The following is a 23,669-nucleotide window of genomic DNA, read 5'->3' as shown; positions in this document are numbered from 1 at the left end:
TCTGCTCCCCAAGTTGTGATGGACCAATTAGGTTAGGTGCTGTGCGCAGAGTGAAAGGAGCCAAGTTTATGTTGGGGCTTTCATTTAGAATGAGTTGTGTCCTGATGTATAGACGCTTCCAACGCTTGATTAATGGAAGTGGCTGGATGGGGGTGTATAGTGGGCATAGGCTTGGTTAATCCCAAGTCCTGGCATTTATGTGTCACTCTTGCCTTTCACAGTAATCAAGATGATTACCAACTGGTTCGAAAACTTGGTCGGGGAAAGTATAGTGAAGTATTTGAGGCCATTAACATCACCAACAATGAGAGAGTGGTTGTAAAAATTCTCAAGGTGAGTGTCTTATGAGTGGCATTAAAAATTTGGTTCGCTGGTCCGGACGTAAATTCCAGCCACATTGTAGAATGAGCAGTGCAAACTCTCATTTCACACATCTTCTATCTGATGTCCCTTCGCTACTCCTTCTCCCACCCGTTTTCCTGTGAACTTTGAAGGAAGTATGTAGACCTGTTTCAAATCTGAGCAGTATCATTCAGGAGCATACTTGTCCTGAAATGTCTCTGTGGGCTTCCAAAGTGAAAATTCCAAAGGGGTCCATTTGTTACAAAAGAAATAGGGATTCAGATGAAAGAAAAGCTTTTCCAGAAATCCCATCAATTCGAGGGCTCCTTGGACATGGAGTTTGTTACCCTTGGTGCTCAAAATTATTCCAGAAAAAAAGTTGAAAGAATAGAGCAGCTCCAAAGATGAGTTTGAAGCTTGGGTAGAAACACCTCAGTGGGTGATGAGTCGTTTCGTCTCCTTTGGCAGTAAAAGTGTGTCAGGTGGGGTTGGATACAGCAAAGCAGTAGTGCCCAGAAGGTTCATTGTTGCTTATCAAATAGTAAAAGTGAAGTTGGGAGCAGTAGAAGAGTACATTGCAATGACTAAAATTAGTGGTTGGAACAAACAGTCTTAGTGTCTGGTTTAGTCACCTAGGTTTGATAAAGATACACCTTTTATTGTCTCTTCGGTGAAGACATGATCTTAATGAGCATGAAGAGTTGGCTAATTCTCCTTTGGGTAACAGGTTGGATAGGTTTAATAATGTTTTGTAGGGTGTACTAAAAAGGTAATTCTTAGAATTTGTGAAGGGTCCTCATTGTTGCCAGATCATTGAATGTGTGTGCATGTCATTTAGTGAAATATCGGAAAGACTAAAGAATAATTAATATAAGCACTTTGGCATGTACGAGATTTCCGATGTGGCCATTTTTCAGGGGCTCCGTGAATAAGGATGAGGAATTGGAAAGCTGTTTTTGTGTCTTATGGATCGAGTTAGGGCAGCTGTGTCCCTTAGTATGAGGGGTCAGGCTTACGCTGTCTGCAAATCAGTTTTCAGAAAAGTGATCAGCTCTGTTACTCAGTGCCGTGCAAGCCTAGTGATGAAGAAGCAGAGCTGCAGTAGAGAGAAGTAGACAAAGTTATCTGTGCCATCAGAGGCACTGGGGGTGAGAAGTGAGGAATTGATACTGAAGATGAGGAGTTTGACTCCCCTCTTCCTCAAATGTGAATTGGACCTGAAAAGTCACATGGTCTTTTTTTTTTCTTTACAAGCATAAATATTTAAAGAAATGTTCCCTTCAGGGAAGTCACCTGGGTAAGCCATATGATTTTTTCCTTTATACATAAGCATAAATGTTTTTAATATAAGCTGCTTAAAATCTTTCTAGGAAGTGAGCAAGGCATAAATTGAACTGAGGAATATCCATATTCCACTGCTGTGCATTTGGAAGAATGAATCGCTGACTCTGGAACAATTTTAGAAAAATAACTAAACTTTTACGCAATACTAGCATTTTTAGAATAAGTGTGTAACTTCCTGTGGTGTCTTTTTTAGAGGAATGGCCTTTAGGTATATGTGTAAGTGACAGTACATTCATGCAAGAGAACATTGCATTGCTCTTTAGTCTTCCTTCTAGAGATCTTCATAGCATCCGCTGCTGGATAGTTTTCCCCCTAAGGATTCACAGGATGTGTTAGGGAACCCAACATGGAAGCCGGAGGTTATTTTTACAGACGAGAAACCTCGGCACAGGAAAACTTACCTGATACCCCTATGTTGAAATGACCCATAGCCAGAACTCCTGTTTCCTCTTTCTCCCTCTCTCCTCATTTTAGCAAGGGTTTGTAAGATCTTCAGGATAAGTGCCCGTGTTCTGCAATAGGACTCAGGAGGCTCCCTGGATGCTCTAGTTAATGAAGTGTTCCTTGTATCTTTTCCATACAAGTTCTTTTTGGGGTACAGCCTGAACCAACTTCATTGCCACTGGTGAAAACCACCCTCACTTCTTTCTTTTCCAAAGGCCTGTGGCATTTTTTATCCAAATTTTGTTCTATCTGAAGGATGGGGTAAGAAACTACTAACGGTATTGCGATTTTCTCGTTTTCACAGGCTGAATTAAAGTGGATTAAAAGTACTTTGTTTGTTTGTTTGTTTGTTTTAAAGGACAGGGTCTTGATCCCAAGTTGTGCACCCTTATTCAGATAAGTTATGACTAATATCTGCTGTTACAGTGTTTGCTCATAGGAAATTAGGTCCTTAACAGAGTACCAGCTGTTCGTAATTTAGAGGAATTTAGAAAAAACTTCCTCTTCGTAAAAGGCCTACTGTACTTCAACTGCAGGAAGGAACTTATGTGTTCACGTAGTCACGGTGACCAAGGTAGAGGGTATATTCCTTGAAGCCAGGGCTGTCTTCTTTTTTGGTCAATAACATTTTCCTTCCATTCTTTCCAGGATATGAGGGTGGTCATTTGCTTAGAGACCACAGAGGAATGCTATGATTTAATTTGTATCCGTAGATTTTTTTTAGTATTTTTTTGGTCAGAATATATTGGAGTTCTTCAAAGGTTTTAGAAATTTAGAAGTTGGTGAGCAAAATTGTACTGTCTATTTAGAAGTGAAATTCTGAAGTTGAAATCTTAAAATGTTCCAGTCAATAGGAAGGTTATATCTTTTTTGGCCAAAATGATTTTGAGGAGAAAAAGAAGGGGAGATGGTGGGTGGGAAGGGTTAGCACAGGAGGGCAGAAAGCCACTTTTGTGCTGAAAGTTTCATCTTTTGATTCTGAAAAATCCATTGCGCAGTTCCTTTGTAGTACCCCTTAGGAAGGTATACACAGAGATAAAAGCATTTGGCCATTTTGGACAACTTGTAGCATTTCGTGGGCACCACCTGTGTATGGATTTCAGCCCTTCTTGGGATCCTTCAAGTTAAAACTGCTATTTCCTAAATAGAAGTTAAGAGCAATACCATTTTTAAATAAACGTGTATGGCGTTTTGAACCCATGCTGCCCTGAGTTGGAAATTATCATATAAGAGAATAAATTGATAGTCTGTTGGTGGTCTTATTTTATAAAGAGTTGGGCAAATCCATTTTTTCCCCAGAGGTTAATTCTCAAGATTAAAACAAAGAATGGTGGTAATGCAAGTTTACTTTTTAAGTCTGCTTAGCATGTTTGTAGATGTTTCTAAAATGTTGTGCTATGAGGAGATGGTGCTAAAAGAAGGATGGGAGGCCTGCTGATGACCCATCATGTGGGGTTACTTCAGAGCGAGCGGGCAACTGTCTAGGTTATATTAAAGTGGTGTTTGCTCATGCTGGTACGGGGCTTTCTGCCTTATTTCTGCTTTCTCCGGTGGTAGGTTTTTTCCCTCCAGGTACTTTGTTAGGCAAGTGTACCAAGACATCATCTTCCTGAAGCAAGGCATTAGTATTAATTTATCTAAAGTTTTTGTGATTTTTAGTTCCCGCAAATGTCTTATGGTATAAAAGTAGTTAAAATGGTATTATTAAAGTATTACTAACATCAAAAATAATATAAGTTTTAAAAATGTGTGAACTAGTCAGTGCTGTTTCTTTTTTCTTTTAAGATTTTATTTTATTTGAGAGAGAGCACACATGTGCATGTGCAAGCGTGAGCAGGGTGGGGGAGGGGCAGAGAGAGAATCGCAAGCAGACTCCTCGCTGAGTACGGAACCCCATGTGGAGCTCCATCTCACCACCCCATGTTCATGACCTGAACTGAAACCCAAGAGTTGGATGCCCGACCAACTGAGCCACCCAGGGCCCCTAGTCATTGCTCTTTCCAATACTGTGGTTGTAGGGTCCTGGAGAGTGCAGTGAAACAGAATCATGAAGTGAGGGAGCAGAGAAACCTTAGAACCCAAAACCTTTTTACAGATAAACTGAGACCCAGAGCTCGGTAGTTTGCTCAGAGTCACATGGTTAGGGGGTGTAAGCACTAGGGTCCTGGTCCTCTGTCCCTCTCATGGATCTTGCAGATGTGAGGAGCAGTTAGGACATTTGCAGGATATTTGATTTCTTGAGGTGTTGAACTGTACTGGAAAGATGGATAAACACTCACTGGAAGTCAAATGAATTTGTTTCTAATGGTTTTGGAGAGTTATTCTTCTGTACGGAAATGCTTGACTTGGACCGGTACTAGATGGAGTGTGGAATAGATGAATACCCAGAGGGCCCTAGGGACCCAGCCAGGGGCTGTGTGGTTTGGGTCTGCAGCGGGGTGGTGAATGTGTAAGTGAAATGTTACTTTGCTCTCTTGGTTTGAAGCCACAATAACCGGTGTTTTTACACTTTTTTTAACCCATACAGTTCCCTCATCATGATAACTTGCCAGATAAAGCTAACAGCTTTATCCCTCTAATATATTAGGGTTTGTTGGAGAGTAAGCCATGTGTAAAAAGAATATCGTGACGTAGAGGACCCACTTGCATGTGTACGGCGTGGCTGTAGATAGTTTCTTGAGCCTGATTTTAGGATCTGCCACCTCACGATGAGGACAGTATAGTGTTAAGAAGTGCTGTAAATGGAGGGCAGAAGACTTGGGTTCTAGAGCCAGCCTCCTCATTTATACCCACTTGACTCTGTTTTCTTATCTATAAAATGGAAATACGTTTCTTGTGGAACTCACAGGGTTGTTGGGAGAATTAAATGAGATCTGCAGAGATGCGTAGGTAGAGGACAGTGTTTTAGTAACCTGCACGGTCCTTCTTTCCCAGAAGTGGCCCTGGAAGTAGATTGCCTGCATTCAGATGGTCATTCCCAAGACTCGGCAGCTCTGTGACCTTGAGCAGTTATTTAAACTGCCTCAGCATCCTCATGTAAAATTGCGCCAATGGTAACTCCTCTCAGAATACTATTAAAAGTGGATTAAATGTGCTTAAAACAGTGCCTGGCACTTAGAAAGCAATTCTAATAACAATATTTCAGTTGGGCCCTGTGAATGATTTCAGAGGGCAAAACCGGTAGTAGAAAGGACCATACCATCCTCTTGATGAGATTCAAAAGGCCTACTGTATGCCTTGCTTTTTTAAATTAAAACACACACAAACATCCTGACAATAAACAGTCTCAAGGAGTTGATAACGTAACTGGAAAGATGGGACTTGAAAGATGAAGGGAAAAGTTGCCGTGAAGAAATAACATTGCTCAGATAATGTTTATATTTGGGTCAGTTGCAGAGGATTTGAGAGACGCCCCCGAGGTAGTAGAATAAATGCTGTCATCCAGGCTGAACTTTTCTTCCTGACTCTGTCCTACAGCCCTGGCAACCAGTGTCCGCTGTGGTTGTTTACTGTAGGTGACGACACTAATCTGTCCGTTGTCACCGAGGCACTGGAATAAAAGTAATTCCAGATTTGGAAGTTCTGAGCCACCTAACCGCCTGTGTCGAATTTATTAATTCAGTTGTGCTTAGAAAGAAATGAAAATGGGACTTTGCCTGTTAACATTTGCTGGGATTTCTTGAGGTCCTAATTCTTTTTTTTTTTTTTTTTAAGATTTTATTTATTTATTTGACAGAGAGAGAGAGACAGCCAGCGAGAGAGGGAACACAAGCAAGGGGAGTGGGAGAGGAAGAAGCAGGCTCATAGCGGAGGAGCCTGATGTGGGGCTCGATCCCACAACGCTGGGATCACGCCCTGAGCCGAAGGCAGGCACTTAACCGCTGTGCCACCCAGGTGCCCCTGAGGTCCTGATTCTTATGCCCTTTGTATATGTTAGTTCACAAATTCAATCACAATCAAATGCTAGTAGTTGAAATCATTCTCAGATCTGGCTTTTTAAAAATCAGCCCCATGTAAATAGGACCAATCACTGACTTCTTTAAGCAGCCCATCACTAAATTTATCTTTTGTTTTAAGTTTTTCAATGTTGGTCAATAAGGAGAGAGAAGTAGTATCTTAATTCTTGAATTATGTTGAACAAGGTTGTCCTGAATAGCTGGGACTCTCCACCACGTGGGCAGAAACCTTTGGGAGAGTTCCTTCCTTCTACCCCCTCTCTCTTTCTCTTTTTCTTTTTCTTTCTCTCTTTCTTGTTTTTTCCTTCCTCCCCCCCTTCCTTTCCTGAGCTCATGCACAGAAAATTTCAAATTGAGTTTTTTCCTTTTAAACATTCTCTCTAGATGTGTGCCAGAATTCATTTATTAACGAAACTTGATTTAATACTTTAATTTCTTTCTTTCTTTTCCTTTTTTTTTTTTTTTTTTTTTTTTTTTAGCTTTTTGCCATTTTTATCTACTAGGCTTTGAGTAGAAAAAAGAGTATTGGGAAACAGCTAAGCTGATTCATTTTGAATCTTTTAAACAGATATTCTTTGACTTGGGATAAATGAACCTTAACTGGGAGAGACTTTGTCTAGCTGGATGAAATGATGAGACTATGATGAAAGTGTGTGTTTTCTGTTTGTGTAGCTGCAGGTGACTGAACGCAAACATTGGGCTACAGGCTCAAAGCATTCTTATTTCTATAAAGTCCATGATCTGTTTTCCATAGGATGCAAAGGGTCTTCCTTTATAAATTCTAACCTTTCCTCTCTAGTTATGTTTACAGCATTAAAATGATCACTTTCGTTCCCAGGGAGCTCATTGGTTTTTTAGCTTCTAGCGCATCTCCCAGGTTCTGAGGAATAAGCTTGAGGCTAAAGGGAGTTCCCCAAGGCCTGGTTCCTGTAGAGAATAGATGTCCCTGCTTTGGAGGAGTGTCCTGGACTGTAGGTCACTTTCCTTTTGTATAGTTTCTTGGTCTTTTGTCAGGATGTGAGGACTCCAGGTGCTGTGTGAGTCCATTGTGCCACTTCAGAATTGCCTTGCTGTCCCCAGTCTCTAGGTGAGGAAGTTGTTGGACAGGTCACAGTTGGGTAGCAGAATACGCTCACTTGCTCCATAAGTTACCTTAGGACATAATGAGAGATACCTAAATCTCAGCGGCATTGTCTGGGAACCGTGTGCCTGCTTGACCTGTTGCTGCCTAATAGGAGGGCAAAGCAAGGCTTTATATGGGGCATTGTCATAAAGCCAACTTAGTTAGTGGGTTACCTCAGTACTAATTCACTGTTGGGAGAGGAAGGTTTTTGATGTATACAGATATCTGGCTGTGGTGTATTTTTTCTTCTGTGACCCCTATCACAGATATGTAACTGCTTTCCAACTCTAGAATTTTCTTATATTGAGTATACTGGTAGCATTGGCTGAATTTACAGATACAATAGCCAGCTTTTATTTTTCTTGTAACTTTTTGATGTAACGTCAGACTTAAAGAAAAGTTACAAGAATTCCCATATATCTTTCACACAGATTTCTCAAATGTTAACATTTGCTTTATGCTTTTCTCTTTCTTATATATAAACACACATACAAGTGTGTATAAACATATGTAACTATGTGTTAGTAAATCACAGTGATCCTTACTGTAGTGTGCATTTCCTAAAAACAAGGACAATTCTTATGTAACCCCACAGTGCCATGATCAAAAATCAGAAACTAACATTGATACAATGCTGTTAGCTAATCTCCGGCCTCTGTTCTCATTTGCCAATTGTCCATATAATGTTTTTATAGCAAAAGAAAATCCCAGGTCATGTGTTACATTCAGTTGTCCTATCTTTTTAATCTGGAACAGTTGTTCAATCTGTTTCCTGACATTGACATTTTTGAAGCTTACTTATTTTGTAGTATGTCCTTCTCTGGCTGTTTTTTATTTTTTGTTTTTTGTTTTTGATCAAGTTGTACTTCATGTTTGAGTCCTTTATTTCCCCTAAGTATTGAGCTCCCTAATTACGAAAAAGGGAGTGAGTTTGATTCCTAAGTGGAAGTGGGAGAGAGACACAGTAGCCAGATCTACTCTCCTGGGAACCCTGACAAAGCGGAGTGGACATGAGTGTGGCAGCTGGCTTGGAAGAATGCAGCTAGATTCCAGCCTGTCAGTCAAGCACCCCGTTAGAGGTGATGCAGGTGCTCTGTGTTTCATAATCTCCCTCTGTTTTGTTATGTGTTCAAAGCTGTAGCTTAGTGACCAACAAAAGATGACGGTGTCTCTGGCCTATGTATGTATCTCTCCCCTCCCACCACCACACACACGCAGGCTTTTAAAATCTTACTTCATCGAAAACCCATTGGACTCTGCCTGTGCTATCAGAAAAGTGTCCAGCGCCTTAGTGATAGAATACTCCTTTTCCTTAGTTCCCTTTCTCTCATAGCTATACTTGGGAAATGAGAGCACCATGGCCGAGATGGAGGCCTACGGAGTCACTGTCTAGATTCCCAGTCCTGCCCCCACCTTTCACTGTCAGCTGTGGGACCTTGGGCAAATGGTTCAACTAGGCTGAGTCCACTACATAGGAATTTTGTGGTTTGTTACTAACTAAAAACATGAAATAATAAATAATAAATTTTCATTTATTGGGTGCTTCCAACATGCCAGTCACGTGTTCTAAGTACTTTATAAAACGTAATTGATTGGGATGTGACTGTTGTTCCAGAACTACTTACATTCTTTAAATTCACATGTAAATAGCACATGTAATGCTAGTATTTCTGATAGCCATCTTTAATTTTTCTATCCAGCAGATGGAAAGGTTAGCAAGTAGCTGAGGTTTCCAGTCAGTACTGGATCAGAGATCCGTTTTCTCCTTTGCTAGTCCATCATCTCTTTCTTTAGGAGTGGGATGTGTTGGGGAGTTTTAGTGGCTCTGTGCTGATTTCAGATTCTAGATGTTGAGGAAATGGGAGTGGCAACAGGAAATGGGAGCCAGCAGCTGGGAAACAAGTTTGTAACTTGATGTCAGTGAACTGGTCTTCGCTCCTGGAAGACAAAATTACATGTAACGCTTTGGAAGAGCAGGTGTCTCACCATTTTGTTTCAGTTCTTCCATTTGCAAGTGCATGATATACAGCTGTTCAGAGCTATAACACGCGTTCCATTTGGCAGTTATCTAGAAAGCATTTTATTTTTAAAGTATGACATGGGTGTTTGAAATCTGTAAGTGCCCTAAATGTAACTACCTAAAGATCTGACACATATGCTATATGAGCCTGTATTTAACTTGATCTTAAACGTTCTCAAGGGCAGGCCCCATTTTTATCTTGATTTCTCTTTTCTAATTTAGACACTCCCTCTAACGTGACACGGTGTGCAAGATAACGCATTAGCCACTTGATTAGGTGACGTTGTTTTAAGGTTTTGTTTATTAACTTCAAAAGGAATCTCACTTCCGATTACTCTTGTGTATTTAAGCCAGTGAAGAAAAAGAAGATAAAACGAGAGGTTAAGATTCTGGAGAACCTTCGTGGTGGAACAAATATCATTAAGCTGATTGACACTGTGAAGGACCCTGTGGTAGGTGCCTGATGGTTGGGGGAGAAGGAGAAAGTGAGTGGGTGTATGAATGTGTGGTGAGACACAGAATGTCAAAATAATGAGAAGCATTATGACATAGTGGGAATGATTGTGTTCATCTTTACTACCGAGTAGTTTTGAAAACCAGAAAAAATGATGGCCCAAAGATGAAGTAGCCGCCACCACTTTTATAGAACCTTAAAGTGTGTATAGAAAAATCCCTGTCCCAGGGTTATCACCTCGCTTTGATTCAGCCTGTAAATGTTTGCGGAACGTCTTCTTTAAGCCCCTACTTTTCTCCCAATTTTGAAAGCTTATTACTACCAATTTGCCTTACTTTGCTTCGCTTAAGTAAGCCTGACATCTGAAAGTCTGGCCTTACCGGAGGAAGTACCAAATATGTGCACGTGGACACCTGGCATAGAGATCACAGCCCCACAGACCCTTTGAGGAAGGCATCTTGCTGTTTCTCATACTAGGCTTTAATTCAGTCTACCCCTGGGGCTCACCGTTGTAGATGCTGATATACTAAACTATTTTTGTTAAAAATGCTTACTTTGTAGCCATTTTAGATGTGCTGTTTAATTTTGTTTTCTCTTGTTGGGGAGTAACTTAAGTGTTTATGATTAGCTAGTTTTTATGTACCCACCTCCCATGGCATTTCTGGTCTTCGTCTGTGCTACCTCACCTATTTTCCTATCCTCCCATGCTAGCTTTTCCATGAAGAGGTAGGTCTTTGCTTCTCTCTGCTGAAGACATCATAGAGAAATGACATGCATTGACTGCTTACTGTGTGCTGGCACTGTTCTGGACCTCAGGGCAGTCCTCCGCAATCTACTGGAGTAGGTGCTGTAATTGGCCACATTGTTACATTGTACACATAGGAAAACTGAAGGCTGTGGGAGGTTCAGTAATTTGCTCAAGATTACACGGTATCATCGAACTAAAGAATCAGGAAAGTTTTGCCTTTGGGACCCTAAAAAGACTGAGAAGAATGCTTGTATGCTAGCTTCTAGCTAATTGGCATTAAAAATATGTCCCAGCCTGAGGAGCTCAGATCGATTTTAGAATGACTAACTCTGGACTCCCATCATCTTTGAAAATGGCCTGCAGTGTGAGCCAGTACATGTTACTGTTGTACCAGGGGCCTCTGCATTTTGTCTTTTTTTTTAAGTTAACAAAACTCGTGATACTTGTCTTACTGATACCGTAATGTGTTGCTTAAGGCATGTGTGTGTTTTATATAATATGGAACACAAGTAAATTAAAATTGGATGAAAACCAAGGAGGGGAGCCCTTCTCCTCTAACCTGTAGGGAAATGGGCTCACTTCCAGGCAGTAGAGAGATCTGGTGGTCTTGACGAAGCCCCACCCCCTTGGGGCTAGTGAGGAACCCTCTGACCAGTGCTGCCGGGACTGCTGCTCATTCTGACAAAGCCCCGTGTGCACGTACTGGGCCCTGTTTCCTAGGTAACTTTCACCTGCTTCATTGAGCATAACTTCCCAGCCATAAAGATTTCCAAGGTGATTTTCTTTCTATAACCCTTTAAGCCCCTGCTTTTCTCCCAATTTTGAAAGCTTATTACTGCTAATGAGCATTATTTTACCTTACTTAAGTAAATCTGACATTTGAAAAATTTATACAAGGAAATATTAGACATTTTGTACTCCATTGCATTAAATATTAGAGCACTTTAGAAATACTTGGTTATGTATGGTTTTTTTTTTTGTTTTTTTTTTTGCGGGGAGGAACACATCTACTTTGTAAATTGAGACATTCTCTAGTGTCTCTAGCCAAGGCAATAATTTCACATTATAGCCTACTGATAATCATAGATATTTTCCTTTTGGATTCTGAAAAGGCCTATGATAGATTCCAAAGACGTATGATAATTCTGTAAAATGCATCTGGCTTGCTAAACCAAGATGAAAACGTCACTCCTTTGTGGTTGGCAGACTGGAACACTGCAGAGTATAATTCTTCACATAATGTGCCAGGACCACTGACAGGTTGGTCAGAAAATACATCTCCTTTAAAAAAAAAAAAAAAAAAGAAAGAAAGAAAAGAAAAACCTTACGAAAAATGTCAACCATTTACGAAAGTAAAGTGAATAAGATAACGAACCTCCGTGCACACATCACTCAACTTTAGCAGGGCTGCAACTCGTGGCCAACTTTGTTTCATCTCCCTGCCACCCACTTTCCCACCACCCACCAACCCCACTTATTTCGAAGCAAATTCCAGACACATAATAGTCTCAAGAGGATACTTTCTTAATAGGCTCTCCCTGATGAATGAATCTCTTTTTCATTTAAGTGGGATTTGGGGATGGATCAGTACGACAGAAGGAAAGCACGTTTATTGTTTGAATACTTATAAGGCATTACTATTCTCTCTTGCAGTCAAAGACACCAGCTTTGGTATTTGAATATATCAATAATACAGATTTTAAGGTGCGTATATGCTTTTTCTTTCTGGCATGGGGTTAATGGGGGATGGGCAGGTGGTGATAAGTACTGTTGATACTGCAGAACAGGAGGGGGCCAGGAAAAGTCATTGGTGAGAGTGGGAAGTAACAAATCGGATTCCTTACCCGCATGAGTATAGGATGCCGAAAGTGGGTAGGGTTCTTGTATTTGGTGAAATTACTCATCACCGTTTGCTTACTCTGGGAATAGCTGCTGGGCTGGGTCTAAGCTAATGCCTCATCTATAGCACTCCTGTTTCAGACAACATCATTTCAGGTAGATATTTGATTTGCATAGGAATCTTTTCTTGCTGATAGGAAGTGATAAACGGATACAGGGCTCCTGTGAAAAGCAGGGCATGGGATTCAAGCTGTCAGAGTGTGTGTATTCACGGAACACTGTAGACAAAGCAAATGACACAGAAAAGCTAGTTAAGTGTAGCTGCGCTTTAGAAAAGCCCTGTCCTAGGTTATTTACTTTTCTTATATTTATAATGCAAATTAGTTTAGACTTGAAGTGTTCTTCTAAAAGCAAGGTTTTAAGCTGGTGTTTCATGAGTTTGTTTTTATTGTTGTTCAGAAACTGCAACCTTAACTTCTGGTAAGGTTTTTGGGGCCAGTTATTCTGAACATGGTAAAACATAATATGAAAACCAATATAAGAACAAGATATTGGTGTTGATTTTGAGGGGTGTTTGGAGAACTTTTAGGTGATTATAATACGGTGAGTGAATAAAAGGGTTGTGATTTTGTTGTGATGGAAGTTAGGGCCAAAACCACATCAGCAGTTCAAAGATGCCGGTATCAGGAGTGAAGCTTTTGGGTGCAAAGAAAAGAGCTTTATCTCACATTTAATTTTTCTTAGGTAATCACTGTAAAACAACTCTGAAATAAGGTTAATTAGTGGAAAATACGTAAAGGTGGATATTCTAATTTATGAAACAATAAGCAAATTTTATATACAGTGTAGCTTTTCCATGTGTAACAAGTTTCCTTGTTAGTGTGACTCCTTAAAGGTGAAGTCAGCAGTGAGCTCCGAACTAGGGTATAAATGTTTACATCAGCCTCACAGCGCTTAGCTAGTAGAGTTCTCTGCCGAGACACATGGCTGATCCCACTTTTGCTGTGAATGACCCAAGCTTATCAAGGTGTACATACACGAGTGGGAATGTGTGTGCATTTCTTAATGAAATCAAACATTTTCTGAAATACCAAAAGTTTAAAAGCTGGTCTTAATGAGACTTCATAGTGAAATGCCTAAGTTTTAAATGCTTCCGCTTCCTTAATGAGTTTTTACCAGTTGTCTGGCCACACACATAAAATTTTCTTATCAGCATTTTGTGTTTCTTAAATTGACAGCTGATTTAACAGCCTGCAGAAGATCGGTTAGCAGGAATTTTGAATTCCCTGGAGAAATCTTATTTCTTTTGCATCTTAACTCTCGAAGGGATGCTGTAATGGCACATTCTCTAGGGCCTTCCCTGAAAGAGGCCATGGAGAATTCATGTTTTTTGAGGCTTGCATATCTGAAAACGTTTTAATTTTATCTTTCCAATTAATGTACTCGCCATGGCATAGAATTTTGGGTTGTAACTAATAAGTTTCTCAGAATATTGAGGAGAATTTTCCAGTTTTACCACTGAAGCCGTCTGGTTTCACCTTATGTGATCTGGTTTTGGTTTTGGTTTCTTCTTTGGAAAGCTTTTAGGATTTTCTCTTCAGTCACAGTCTGTGAAATTTCACAATGATGTTCCTTCGAATGGGTCACTTTCATCTTTTGTTCTGGACACTTGCTGGGCGTTTTCAATCCAGAAACTCATGTCCTTCCGTTTTAGAACAATATTTTTAACATTCTTTGATTTTCTTCCCTTTCTTCTTTGTTCTCACCCTCTAGAACTCATTCAAATATTAGACTTCATCTCTTAGCTCTGTTCTGTTCTCAGAACTTTTAAAAGTAGTATCGGTTCTTTTATGTAGTATCTTCTATTTTCTCACTGAGAATGTGTGGATTCCTTCCCCCTGCCCCCCGCCCCGTGATGTTTTCTTCTTCGTGTTCTTTTCTCGGTTTTTCTTTCAAATTCTTTTTTGTGTGTATTCTTGTTTTTTGTCTCTGTTACAGTTGTCTGAAATGTTACGGTTTTTGACTATCTACTTTTTAGAGTCATGAAATTACTGATGACTGGTGTCAGCTCCTGGAGGATACAAGCCTGGCTGCGGGCCTCTCGGCCCCAGCGGAGGAGCCCGTGGGGAATATTACTTTCACGTAATTCCCCATTTTCAGTGTGATGTTTTAAACTTGTTTTCCTGTTTTCAGCTGAATCTGGTGACTCTCTTTCATTGATCCCTGGGGTCACTGATTCCTGAGCCTTTCTGTAGTTCTTCCGTATGCGGTTGTCTGCTTCTGGACCCCCTCTGCTCTTGGCAGAATTTTCAGCTTTTTTTGGTCTGCTCTGTCAGTTGGACATTTTTGTCTTGCTTCAAAATGTCGTCTCTCCCATTCTCTTAGTTATTGTGAGTGAGTCCCCCAAGCCCCACTCCTTTTACCGTATGTTAGAGAAGCTTCAGGAGGAAGCGGGGGTAGGGGGTGTGTGCTCTGCCGTATCTGGAGGCCTGCGCATGGTCAGGCAAGCCCTGCTGTTTCAGTTAGCTTACAGGATTGTTAAATACCAGGGAGCAGATGCAGGTTTTGGAAGAGCAAATCCTGACAAGATGGTCGTTTTCTGCTCCTGATAGTATAACAGGCCACAAATAGGGAAATCAGCTAGTTTAATGCCCTCGTGCCCTTCAGGCTTTTTATTGTGTCCTGTGTCTGTCTAATTTATTAGAAACCTTGTTTTTATTTTTTTCATTTTACTGATTAAGTGTATTATAGCTGGATTTAAGGTACCGCTCAGGGGAGGTTTGTCCCAGGTTTAATATCAGAGGTGAATCAGCAGTGATCCAACCTGTAGCCTGTTCTTTTCAGAATTTTGTATGGATGTAAGTGGTCATAAATTTTTATTCATAATTTCCTTTTATCGTCGACTCCTGATTATTCCTAACTTCATAAAATAAGTTGGGCAGCTTTTCCTTTCTAGTCTCTGAAAGTTTATATGAAATAGGGATTATCTACTTGTCTTTTGGGAGGGAAGGGAGACTTTGGACTATACTTTCCTTTTCACAATGTACATACGTATAAGTGAAGGGTTTATCCTGGTCTTTCATCTCTTTGTGAGTTTGTTTGGACGATATCTATTTCTAAAGTTGTCCACTTTCAATTTTATTTACGTAAAGTTGTTAATAGAATTCTCTCAGGGCTTAGAAACTTTAATATGTTTGTAATTATGTTTTCATTTACATTTTCAACATTATTTGTGCCTTTTCTCTCTAGTTAAAAATTACTGGTATTGCTAGAGAGCTCTCTTATTAATATTTTCAAAGAACGAGCTTTTGGTTTTATTGCTCAAATGTTTTTGTTTTTTCTATTTCCTTGTTTCTGCTCCTATCTTAATTATTTTCTTTCTTCCTCTCTTCTTTGTTCCTATTTTTTTTGTTGGGTTTTCATTGTTTTCCCCCTAACTTCTTGAGTCAAAGTCTGCTCATTTCATGTGTTTCTATTTTTCTTGATTGGTGGTAGGTGGGATTTAAGTCTGTGTAACCCCAAGCACCGCCTTAGCTACATTCCGTGGTTATGGAACTCACTTCTGTATAGTTTTCAAATTAGAGGTACAAATTCCAGGGGCACCTGGGTGGCTCAGTCGGTTGACTCTTGGTTTCGGCTCAGGTCATGATCTCAGGTGTTGGGATAGAGCTCTGTGTCAGGCTCGGCACTCAGCTCGGAGTCGGTTCATCCTTCCCTGCCTCTCTCCCTGCTCCTCCCCTGCACGTGGGCACATGTGGGCACATGCGCACTCTCTCAAATAAAGTCTTTATTTTAAAAAAAGAAGAAATACACATTCCAAACTTGTGGATTTGGGTTTTTCTCCCCAGATTTTGTACTTTGAAATATTTTAAACCTACTGAAAATGGGAAGGAATAATGTAATTAATACCCTCATGTTTTTCCCCTAGATTTACCAGTTGCTAATATTTACCACATTTGCTGTTTGTTCTCTTCCCTCCCTCTCCCTCCCTTCCCTCTTTATCTCTTTTTGTTGAAATCATCTCAAAGTAAATTGTAGGCATCATGATACTTCACTCCTAAATATACTAGCCCTGGAACTAGGTAGGACCTTTTGGTACCTGCCAATACTATCAGTACACTTAAGACATTTAATACTTCTATGATAATGCCATCTCATACACAGTACAGAGTTCATAGTCAAGAGTTTCCTGGTAGTTATTGTCCTAGGAATGTCCCGCATATCTGTATGTTTGTGAATAATGCAATGGAGGAGCCACATGGTTTTTCTTTCTTTTTTTTTTTTTTGTTAAGATTTTATTTATTTATTTGACAGAGATAGAGACAGCCAGCGAGAGAGGGAACACAAGCAGGGGGAGTGGGAGAGGAAGAAGCAGGCTCATAGCGGAGGAGCCTGATGTGGGGCTCCGTCCCATAACGCCGGGATCACGCCCTGAGCCGAAGGCAGACGCTTAACCGCTGTGCCATCCAGGCGCCCCGCCACATGGTTTTTCAACAAAAATACTCTTTTATTGTTGATTCCTAATTTGGCTGTGCTGTGTCCAGAGGAACATGACCTATATAATGCTGGTTATTTGGACCGTGTTGACGATTGCTTTGTGACTTCAGTGCACGGCCATTTTTTATATCAAACTTGTTAATTTAGTTCAGATCAGCTATGGCCTTACTGGTTTGGCCAGTTTCTCCTTGAAATCATCAGTTATGTTTCATATGTGTCAAAACGATCATAAAAGATACATCGTGACACTTAGAAAAAAGGACAAAACTTCCAAACAAAGGCATAGGAAAAGCCCGTCTCTCTATTAGTTGAAATGAACAGTTCATTGAGAGAGCACTCTCAAACATGACATTGTCTCAAGGAAGCTAAAATATAGTTTGCGGTAGAAAAAGTTTCTACTGAGACATGCTTCTCAATTTTCTATGCTTTTGTAAGGGTATAAATAAAAATGAATACACATTTTAAGCAAAATGTATCACCTGGACATGTTAAAGATTGGTAAGGCATCCTGAGTAGACTCCATTTGAGAAGACAGTAGACCCATATTGCTCTGTGGAGAATTTCTCAATCACTCCCTGAGAGGTGAGGGTGGGAGGATCTTCTTTATAAGACATGTTCAAGTGATTAGTAATAACTTTGATTAGTAATTTGTTCTGCTTCCTTAAATTTCTATAAATATTGACCTTGGTTTTATTCTGGATCTTGGGGTTCTGTGTTAATGCCAGTACTGGTGACGACTGCATTAAGCACCTTTCACTTTATATCCCACTTGCCCCGCTTTTTCTTCTTCCTGAGTGGGGACCACTGGGATTTCTGGACACAGACTGAGCTGTGTGTGTGAGGGACTCTGCAAGCTCTGTGTGCAGGGTGAGAGTTTGCTGTGTCGGTGATTCCCACGTGTGGCCGGCAACCTTCCTGAGCCCTGTGGTCCTGCTGAATGACAGTCCTCAGAGATGGGGCCCTGCAGCCTATAGTTGATCGTGATTGTAGCCGAAGCGCACGCACAGTCTCTGAGGAGCAACGAGTACACAGCGAGAGCGAGGCCCACGTGGGGCCATTCCGTTCTGGGTGGTGGTCTTAGACCAAGGGGGTTCTGAGGCTGTTGAGCAAATTGCCTTTTTTCCATTGTCCTCCTCAGACTTTCCGAGGTTAGTAAAAAGTCCCAGGATATTTCCACCTTGGGCCTTTTGAGCAGTCCTGGAGTAGGCCTGATTTCTGAGAAAAGGCCAGTGTGTTTTGAGGCTTTGGAACCAAACTGGGATTGGTGAATAGTTTCTTCCTCAACACCTTTGTAATCTTCTGGGAAGCATAGGCTTGTTTTGCTTTCAATAAGTCACTTATTTCATGAAAATATAAGCAAAGCTAACTTCCTGCCAACACTTTGCAGTTGGTTGGTTAGCAGTATTCTCCACATAGCTGGCCAAGAAGAATGGAGGAAAGTGTGGTTCTTGTGAAATTTCCCTTTATAACTTGTCATGGACTCTTCACACTTGTGTTTCCTGGAAGACAGTTTTAAAATTGTTCCATTGACTGGTGAACATTATCAAAGACAAATATTAATCGATTGCCTTCTGGGTGCAAGCTGAGAGCCACCATCGATGGGGTGGGTGTATACCACACATGCTTCTCCGCTGTTGTTATCTGAGCACTTAGAATATGGACCAGGTTGTATGGTGGCCCCTTGTATATTTGGGGGAAGGAAAGCAAAGATCTTGAGTCAGCAAGTTGGTGACTACCACCAGCCACAGCACCCATTTTTCCCTCATCGTGTGTGGCCTGATATGTGGGGATGCTGGCATGAGACTTGGTGTGCGGGCAGAGTGGAGCAGCCCCTTGTTGCTCACAGCCAAGTGAGGTTATCTTGAGAACCTCAGGTCACTGCAAGTACCTGAGTGAGGAACATTAACTCTGGGGACACGACTGCTGTCCGTGTCCGCTGAACACCCCAAAGGGCAAATAAATAGCCAGGGGGTTCAGAGAAGGAAGGGACCACTGTTGGCTAAGGGAGAGGGGCGGGGTCTTCTAGAATCGTGGGAAGTTGGGACACTGGAGAAGGAAGAATGGAGTTGGGGACTCCCGGGGGCAGCAATGGAGACAGAGCTGCAGAAGTCGGAAGAAGCCAGACTGTGGACCCTGGTGAGTCCTGAGTTTTAGGCCCAGGTGGTAAAATGTTACAGATGTAGTTGGGTCTCCTCCTACCCAGAGCTCCTGAGAAGTGAGAGTGAATGTCAGCCTGTCATTTGGGACTTCATAATGTATTAGGCCTAACCACTATATTCATTTAGTGTTTTATGTTACATAAAATTGATATTGGTTGGAGTAGCTAGAAATATCATGTTGGCAGTCCAAGGACATTTATTGTCATGCCTTAACACCATTTACACAGATGCTTCGTATAGATACCGCACGATAGGAGAGGAAAGCCTTCCACAGATAAAAGTCCAAAAGATAAAATAGCCCATATTTGTTCTCTGGTAATAAAATAGTCCAACCCTCTGAGGGTTAGAAAATGCTCGCTTCACTTTCGTGGCCTGTTTATTGACTTGAGGTTCAACTTGGCACAGTCTCTGGGAGTGATCTCCTTAATTCTCAGAGGAGGAGCTGGTTTGACACCCACAGAAATGGTATCTTCAGCCTGGGTCTGTACATGCGGGTTGTTGGTATGCTGGCTGGGAAGCCTTCCTTGCTGTGCAGAGCTGGAGGAGAACAGGACAGTTGGATGTTTGGCTGTTACGCAGTCGAATTCCTCCTGAGCAGAAGTGGTAGCGTGTGTGTGCTGCTGTTCCCAGAGTAGTTCCCAGCCCAGGCACCACCAGCGGACTGGTCTGTATGGTCTCATTCCCTCCGCTGCCCTGAGTTGGCTGCTGCCTGAGGTTGATGAAGGCAAATATTTTTACCAAGCTAGAGGGAGAATTACTTTTATTCAACAGGGGAAATTCGAGAAAGAAGCTAAATCCTAGTGTTCTTAGAAGATGTTAAATTTTATTCTTGGCAAATTGTTTATCTTTTTGAACAGGTAATGTATTTACATGGATCTAAAATATAAAATGGTATGCAATGAAAAAAATCTCCTTTATTTCCCTGTGCTCCAGCTGTCCATCCCCCACACGCATATATATGAAGCCATGTTTTATTTATGTCTTTATATCATTCTTGTAACTACAAACAAATAGGGATGTGTAGTTTTGCTTCCCCTGCCTCACACAGACACATTGTATAGGTCGGTCAGTGCTCCTTAGGGAACTCTCCTCTATCACTGGAGTCTTCCAATAAAGAAACAAAGTATGTTTAATAAAGTTGTGCTGAGTAATATTACAGAAAGCGCTGCTTGGGACTTATGGGGAAACAGATCTACTTGGAACTGATTACCAAAAATAATAGTATTAGTATAGTTCCTGATGATTTTAATGAACATGGATGTATTAATGCTACTCTGTCTCCTAGAAATGGAAAAAAAAAAAAAAGACTCCCAGTGGGTGTGTCTTTGTCCCAGTATGAGAACTCTTTGTGTGTCCTTTTGGCCTGGAATCATTTTCAGTAGCGGTCTCTCTCCTTTTTTCTCTCTCTCTCTCACTCCCCTACTGCTCTGTTAAGTCTCTTTACCATCTCCAAGGGCTAGAGCTGTCACTTTTCTCCTGTTTCTTTGATGAGCAGATGGGCTGTGTTGCCGCTTTTTACCACATGGGCCGATGAAGTTCTTCAAGTTCTGCTCTCCACTCAGAACTTTGTTCTCTAACGGACACTGTGCTGCTCTAGTGGGGTTAGTTTGTTTGAAGGGTAGTAAGGATATGAGGACGATTGGACAACTTGGACTTCATCTCATAATAATGTAATTTGGGGTGTTGAAATCATGGAGCATTGAACAAGTTTTTAAAAGATCCGCATTGAATTAAATGTTTCTCTCCCTTGGAATTCCTTCCCCCCACCCCAACAAAGAAAGAAGTATTACACCCTTCTCCTTGGTCTTTGTTCTCATTTGTTCCAGATCAGGTGGTAAAAAGTCCTGGAGTTCTTTAGTGACTTAAGCAGTAAGTTTACAGAGAATGATGACCAATATTTAGGGTGACAAGAGGCAATGAGACTAAAGTAACTTTTTCTTTTCTGAAATCTGTTTCAGCAACTTTACCAGATCCTGACAGACTTCGATATCCGGTTTTATATGTATGAGCTACTTAAGGTAAGTGGCATTCATAAGCAGTGACCTTTTTCAGGTATGTTCGTTGAAGGAGAAGTTCTTGAGAGAACGAAGAGAACTCAGGCAGACTCTTTCTTGCTTCTTAGAGAATTTAGTGAGGTTTTTATTTCTGTCGTTTAATTATTTTTAAGTAGGCTCCACGCCCAGCATGGGGCTTGAAATCACGACCCTGAGATCTGGAGTCACAGGCTCTATTGACTGAGCCAGCCGGGCACCCCAGGGGGGGTTTTGTTTTAACTTACATTGAGATCTCTGTCATGGGATCTTTACATAGAAACTTTGAGTGGAACTGAGAAAGATGGCCACATCAAGAGATACCAGGAACATTATGCCAGAAATCAGAACCTCCTTCTTCATAGCTTGTACTGGTCCTTGGATTTTCTTTTTGCTGCATAATTAATACTGTTAGTTTTCACTGCATAACACATCACCCAGAACTTAACAATTTTTTAAAAAATTATTTATTATTTCTTCTAATTCTGTGGGTTCCTGGGTGAGTCTTTTGCCGGGGGCAACTTGACTGGGGCACATTGGTCTAGGATGGCCTCATTCACATATCTGGGATGATAGCTGAAATAGCTGAAGGCTCCTTCTGCAGGGGTTAGTCTAAGCTGCTTCTTCCCATGGTGGTCTCAGGGTTCCTAACAGCACGAGAGGGCAAAGTTTGATGTGTAAGTACTTTTCAAGCCTCTGCTTGTATCATTGTCTCCTAATGCCTGTTGGCCAAAGCAAATCCTGGCCAAACCTAGATTCAAAGTGTGGGGAAATAGACTTCACCTTTTGATGGGCAGAGCATTGATGTCACAGTGTGGAGGGACATGCGTACTGGGAGGGCAGGCATTCGTGGCCATCTTTCTCTGGCCATCACTCATAATCCCCTTCCCAGCCTACTCTGCAGCGTTGACTGACCTGGACACGCAGGGAGAGGTGATGGGTGGTCCTTCTAGGAGATCTAGTAATCTCCCAGACGCAAATTTTGAAGCATTACTGGTTGATGGAGGAATGATCTTTTTTAGTTTGTCTAGGTAAACACTTAGATAAGGAATTCCAAAAATGGCTTGTAAAATGGTATAGACCAATGGCTCCTAATTTGTTTTGAGTCATGGATCATTAAGAATCTAATGAGAATGTGTAAAGTCCCCCCAAAATGCATGAATAAATATACAGTATTACATATTACATACAGTATTACATTTATGGGGGGTGTGGATCTCAATTTAAGAACCTCTGAAAGATAGAGATGACTAAGTTATTGGCATTATTGAAGAAAATTGCCAAGATGGAGTTTTGATGGGATTGTGAACAGTTACTTGAACAAAATCCCACGTTTAATTAAGGATAAGGTTTAGGGAACGGGGGTTTGAAGAACTAGCTCTGTGAGGTAAATGTGTTTTCTTAGAAGCCCTTATAACAGACCACTTGTCATTAGTACCAAGGTGGTGGATTTAAGGGTCCACTCTTAGAACTAATGGGTCTTTCTTTTGTCAATAAGATCAGAAACATGTGAAGGTAGAGCTTGGTTTATCACACCTTTCTGCGTGTCCTCCAGATTTGAAGGCATCGTGGGGAAGAGGTTTGCGGTGTTGTGGCCTTACGAGCTATCAGGTTCCCTGGAAGTGCTTTCCGGAGAACCCCATGCATCCACCCAGTGAGAACTGCAATCCAAATCTCACAATCGATTATTTTTTTTTTAAGTAAAGTGTTAAGGTTTTGTGGTTTTCACTTAGCACACCAAAGATGAAGATTGTAATGTAGCACAGTTGTGCTTCGGTCAGGTGAAGACACCCCGATGACGCAGGTCTTCACGGGCTGGTAGTTCAGACGGTACCATGTGTCTGATATCCCTTCTGCATTCTGTAGGCAGTGGCAGACAGTAAGGGCATGCTTTCTGCTAATGAGGCACAGAACCCCACATGAAGCTTGAAAAATGTCTTTCATGCTTAATGGTCAGATAATACGATTTTGAAACTGAAATAACTCCCCCAAGGAATTTAAAAGCATGTCAGCGACTCCACAGGGAGTCTGACTAGTGAACTTGGCAAAAGAATTAATTCCCTTCCTGTACTTGTTCAGCGTCTGCTCTCCTCAGGTATTTCTCACATCCCAGGTATTATGGTCCTAATTAGTTCATTCCTTTGGGCAAAGACTAGGCAAAATAACAGAATCAACACTTGCTAAATTTTCTCTTTGGGGGGACAAAATGGGGATGAAGAAGAGGAAATCTTCAGTTTCACAGAAAATGTAGAAGAAACTGAGGCTAGGGCTATGGAGTGGTTGCTGAGTACACAGTGCAGTCTCCTGATTCAGATCCGGGGAGGTCTGTCCTCAGGAGCCCTGGTTTCATAAGACACTGCCACAAAGCCATTGTGGAATCTCGCTACACCTGTTGTTGTGAAACAAAACAAAGAGAAAAATTAAATTGAAGTAGAACTTCCATAAATGAATAAATCTTAAGTGTACAGGTTTTTGGGGTTTTACATAAGTGAAACCTTCACCCAGATCTATATAGTACTATGCTGCCCAATACAGTAGCTGTTGGCCACGGGTAGCTATTTAAATTTTAATTAAAATTTAAAATTCCTTTCCTTAATCACAGTAGCCACATTTCAGTGGCCTCATGTGACTAGTACCTACCATATTAGACAGTGCAGATCTAGAATATTCCTGTCATTGCAGAAAGTTCTGCTGGACAGGGCTGGTAGAGAAT

General features: G+C 41.2%; 1 protein-coding gene across 3 annotated transcripts in view; it reads left to right on the top strand.

The window, feature by feature from the left end:
- The window catches only part of CSNK2A2 (casein kinase 2 alpha 2), a 37,028-nt gene that overhangs the window by 718 nt on the left and 12,641 nt on the right, over positions 1-23,669 (top strand). For 2 of the 3 annotated variants that reach the window (XM_048223779.2, XM_048223778.2), the window contains exons 2-5: positions 222-333; positions 9,580-9,681; positions 12,085-12,135; positions 20,885-20,944. In XM_048223779.2, the coding sequence (XP_048079736.1) occupies positions 222-333; positions 9,580-9,681; positions 12,085-12,135; positions 20,885-20,944 (325 nt within the window). The remainder of the gene's footprint in view (positions 1-221; positions 334-9,579; positions 9,682-12,084; positions 12,136-20,884; positions 20,945-23,669) is intronic. The other variant, XM_057314162.1, reaches the window with a different exon arrangement.

This window comes from Ursus arctos, unplaced genomic scaffold (genome assembly GCF_023065955.2).
Source record: "Ursus arctos isolate Adak ecotype North America unplaced genomic scaffold, UrsArc2.0 scaffold_19, whole genome shotgun sequence".
NCBI classification, from domain to species: domain Eukaryota; kingdom Metazoa; phylum Chordata; class Mammalia; order Carnivora; family Ursidae; genus Ursus; species Ursus arctos.
Note: the sequence above shows the minus strand (reverse complement) of the source record. Positions and strands in the feature narration are given on the sequence as shown.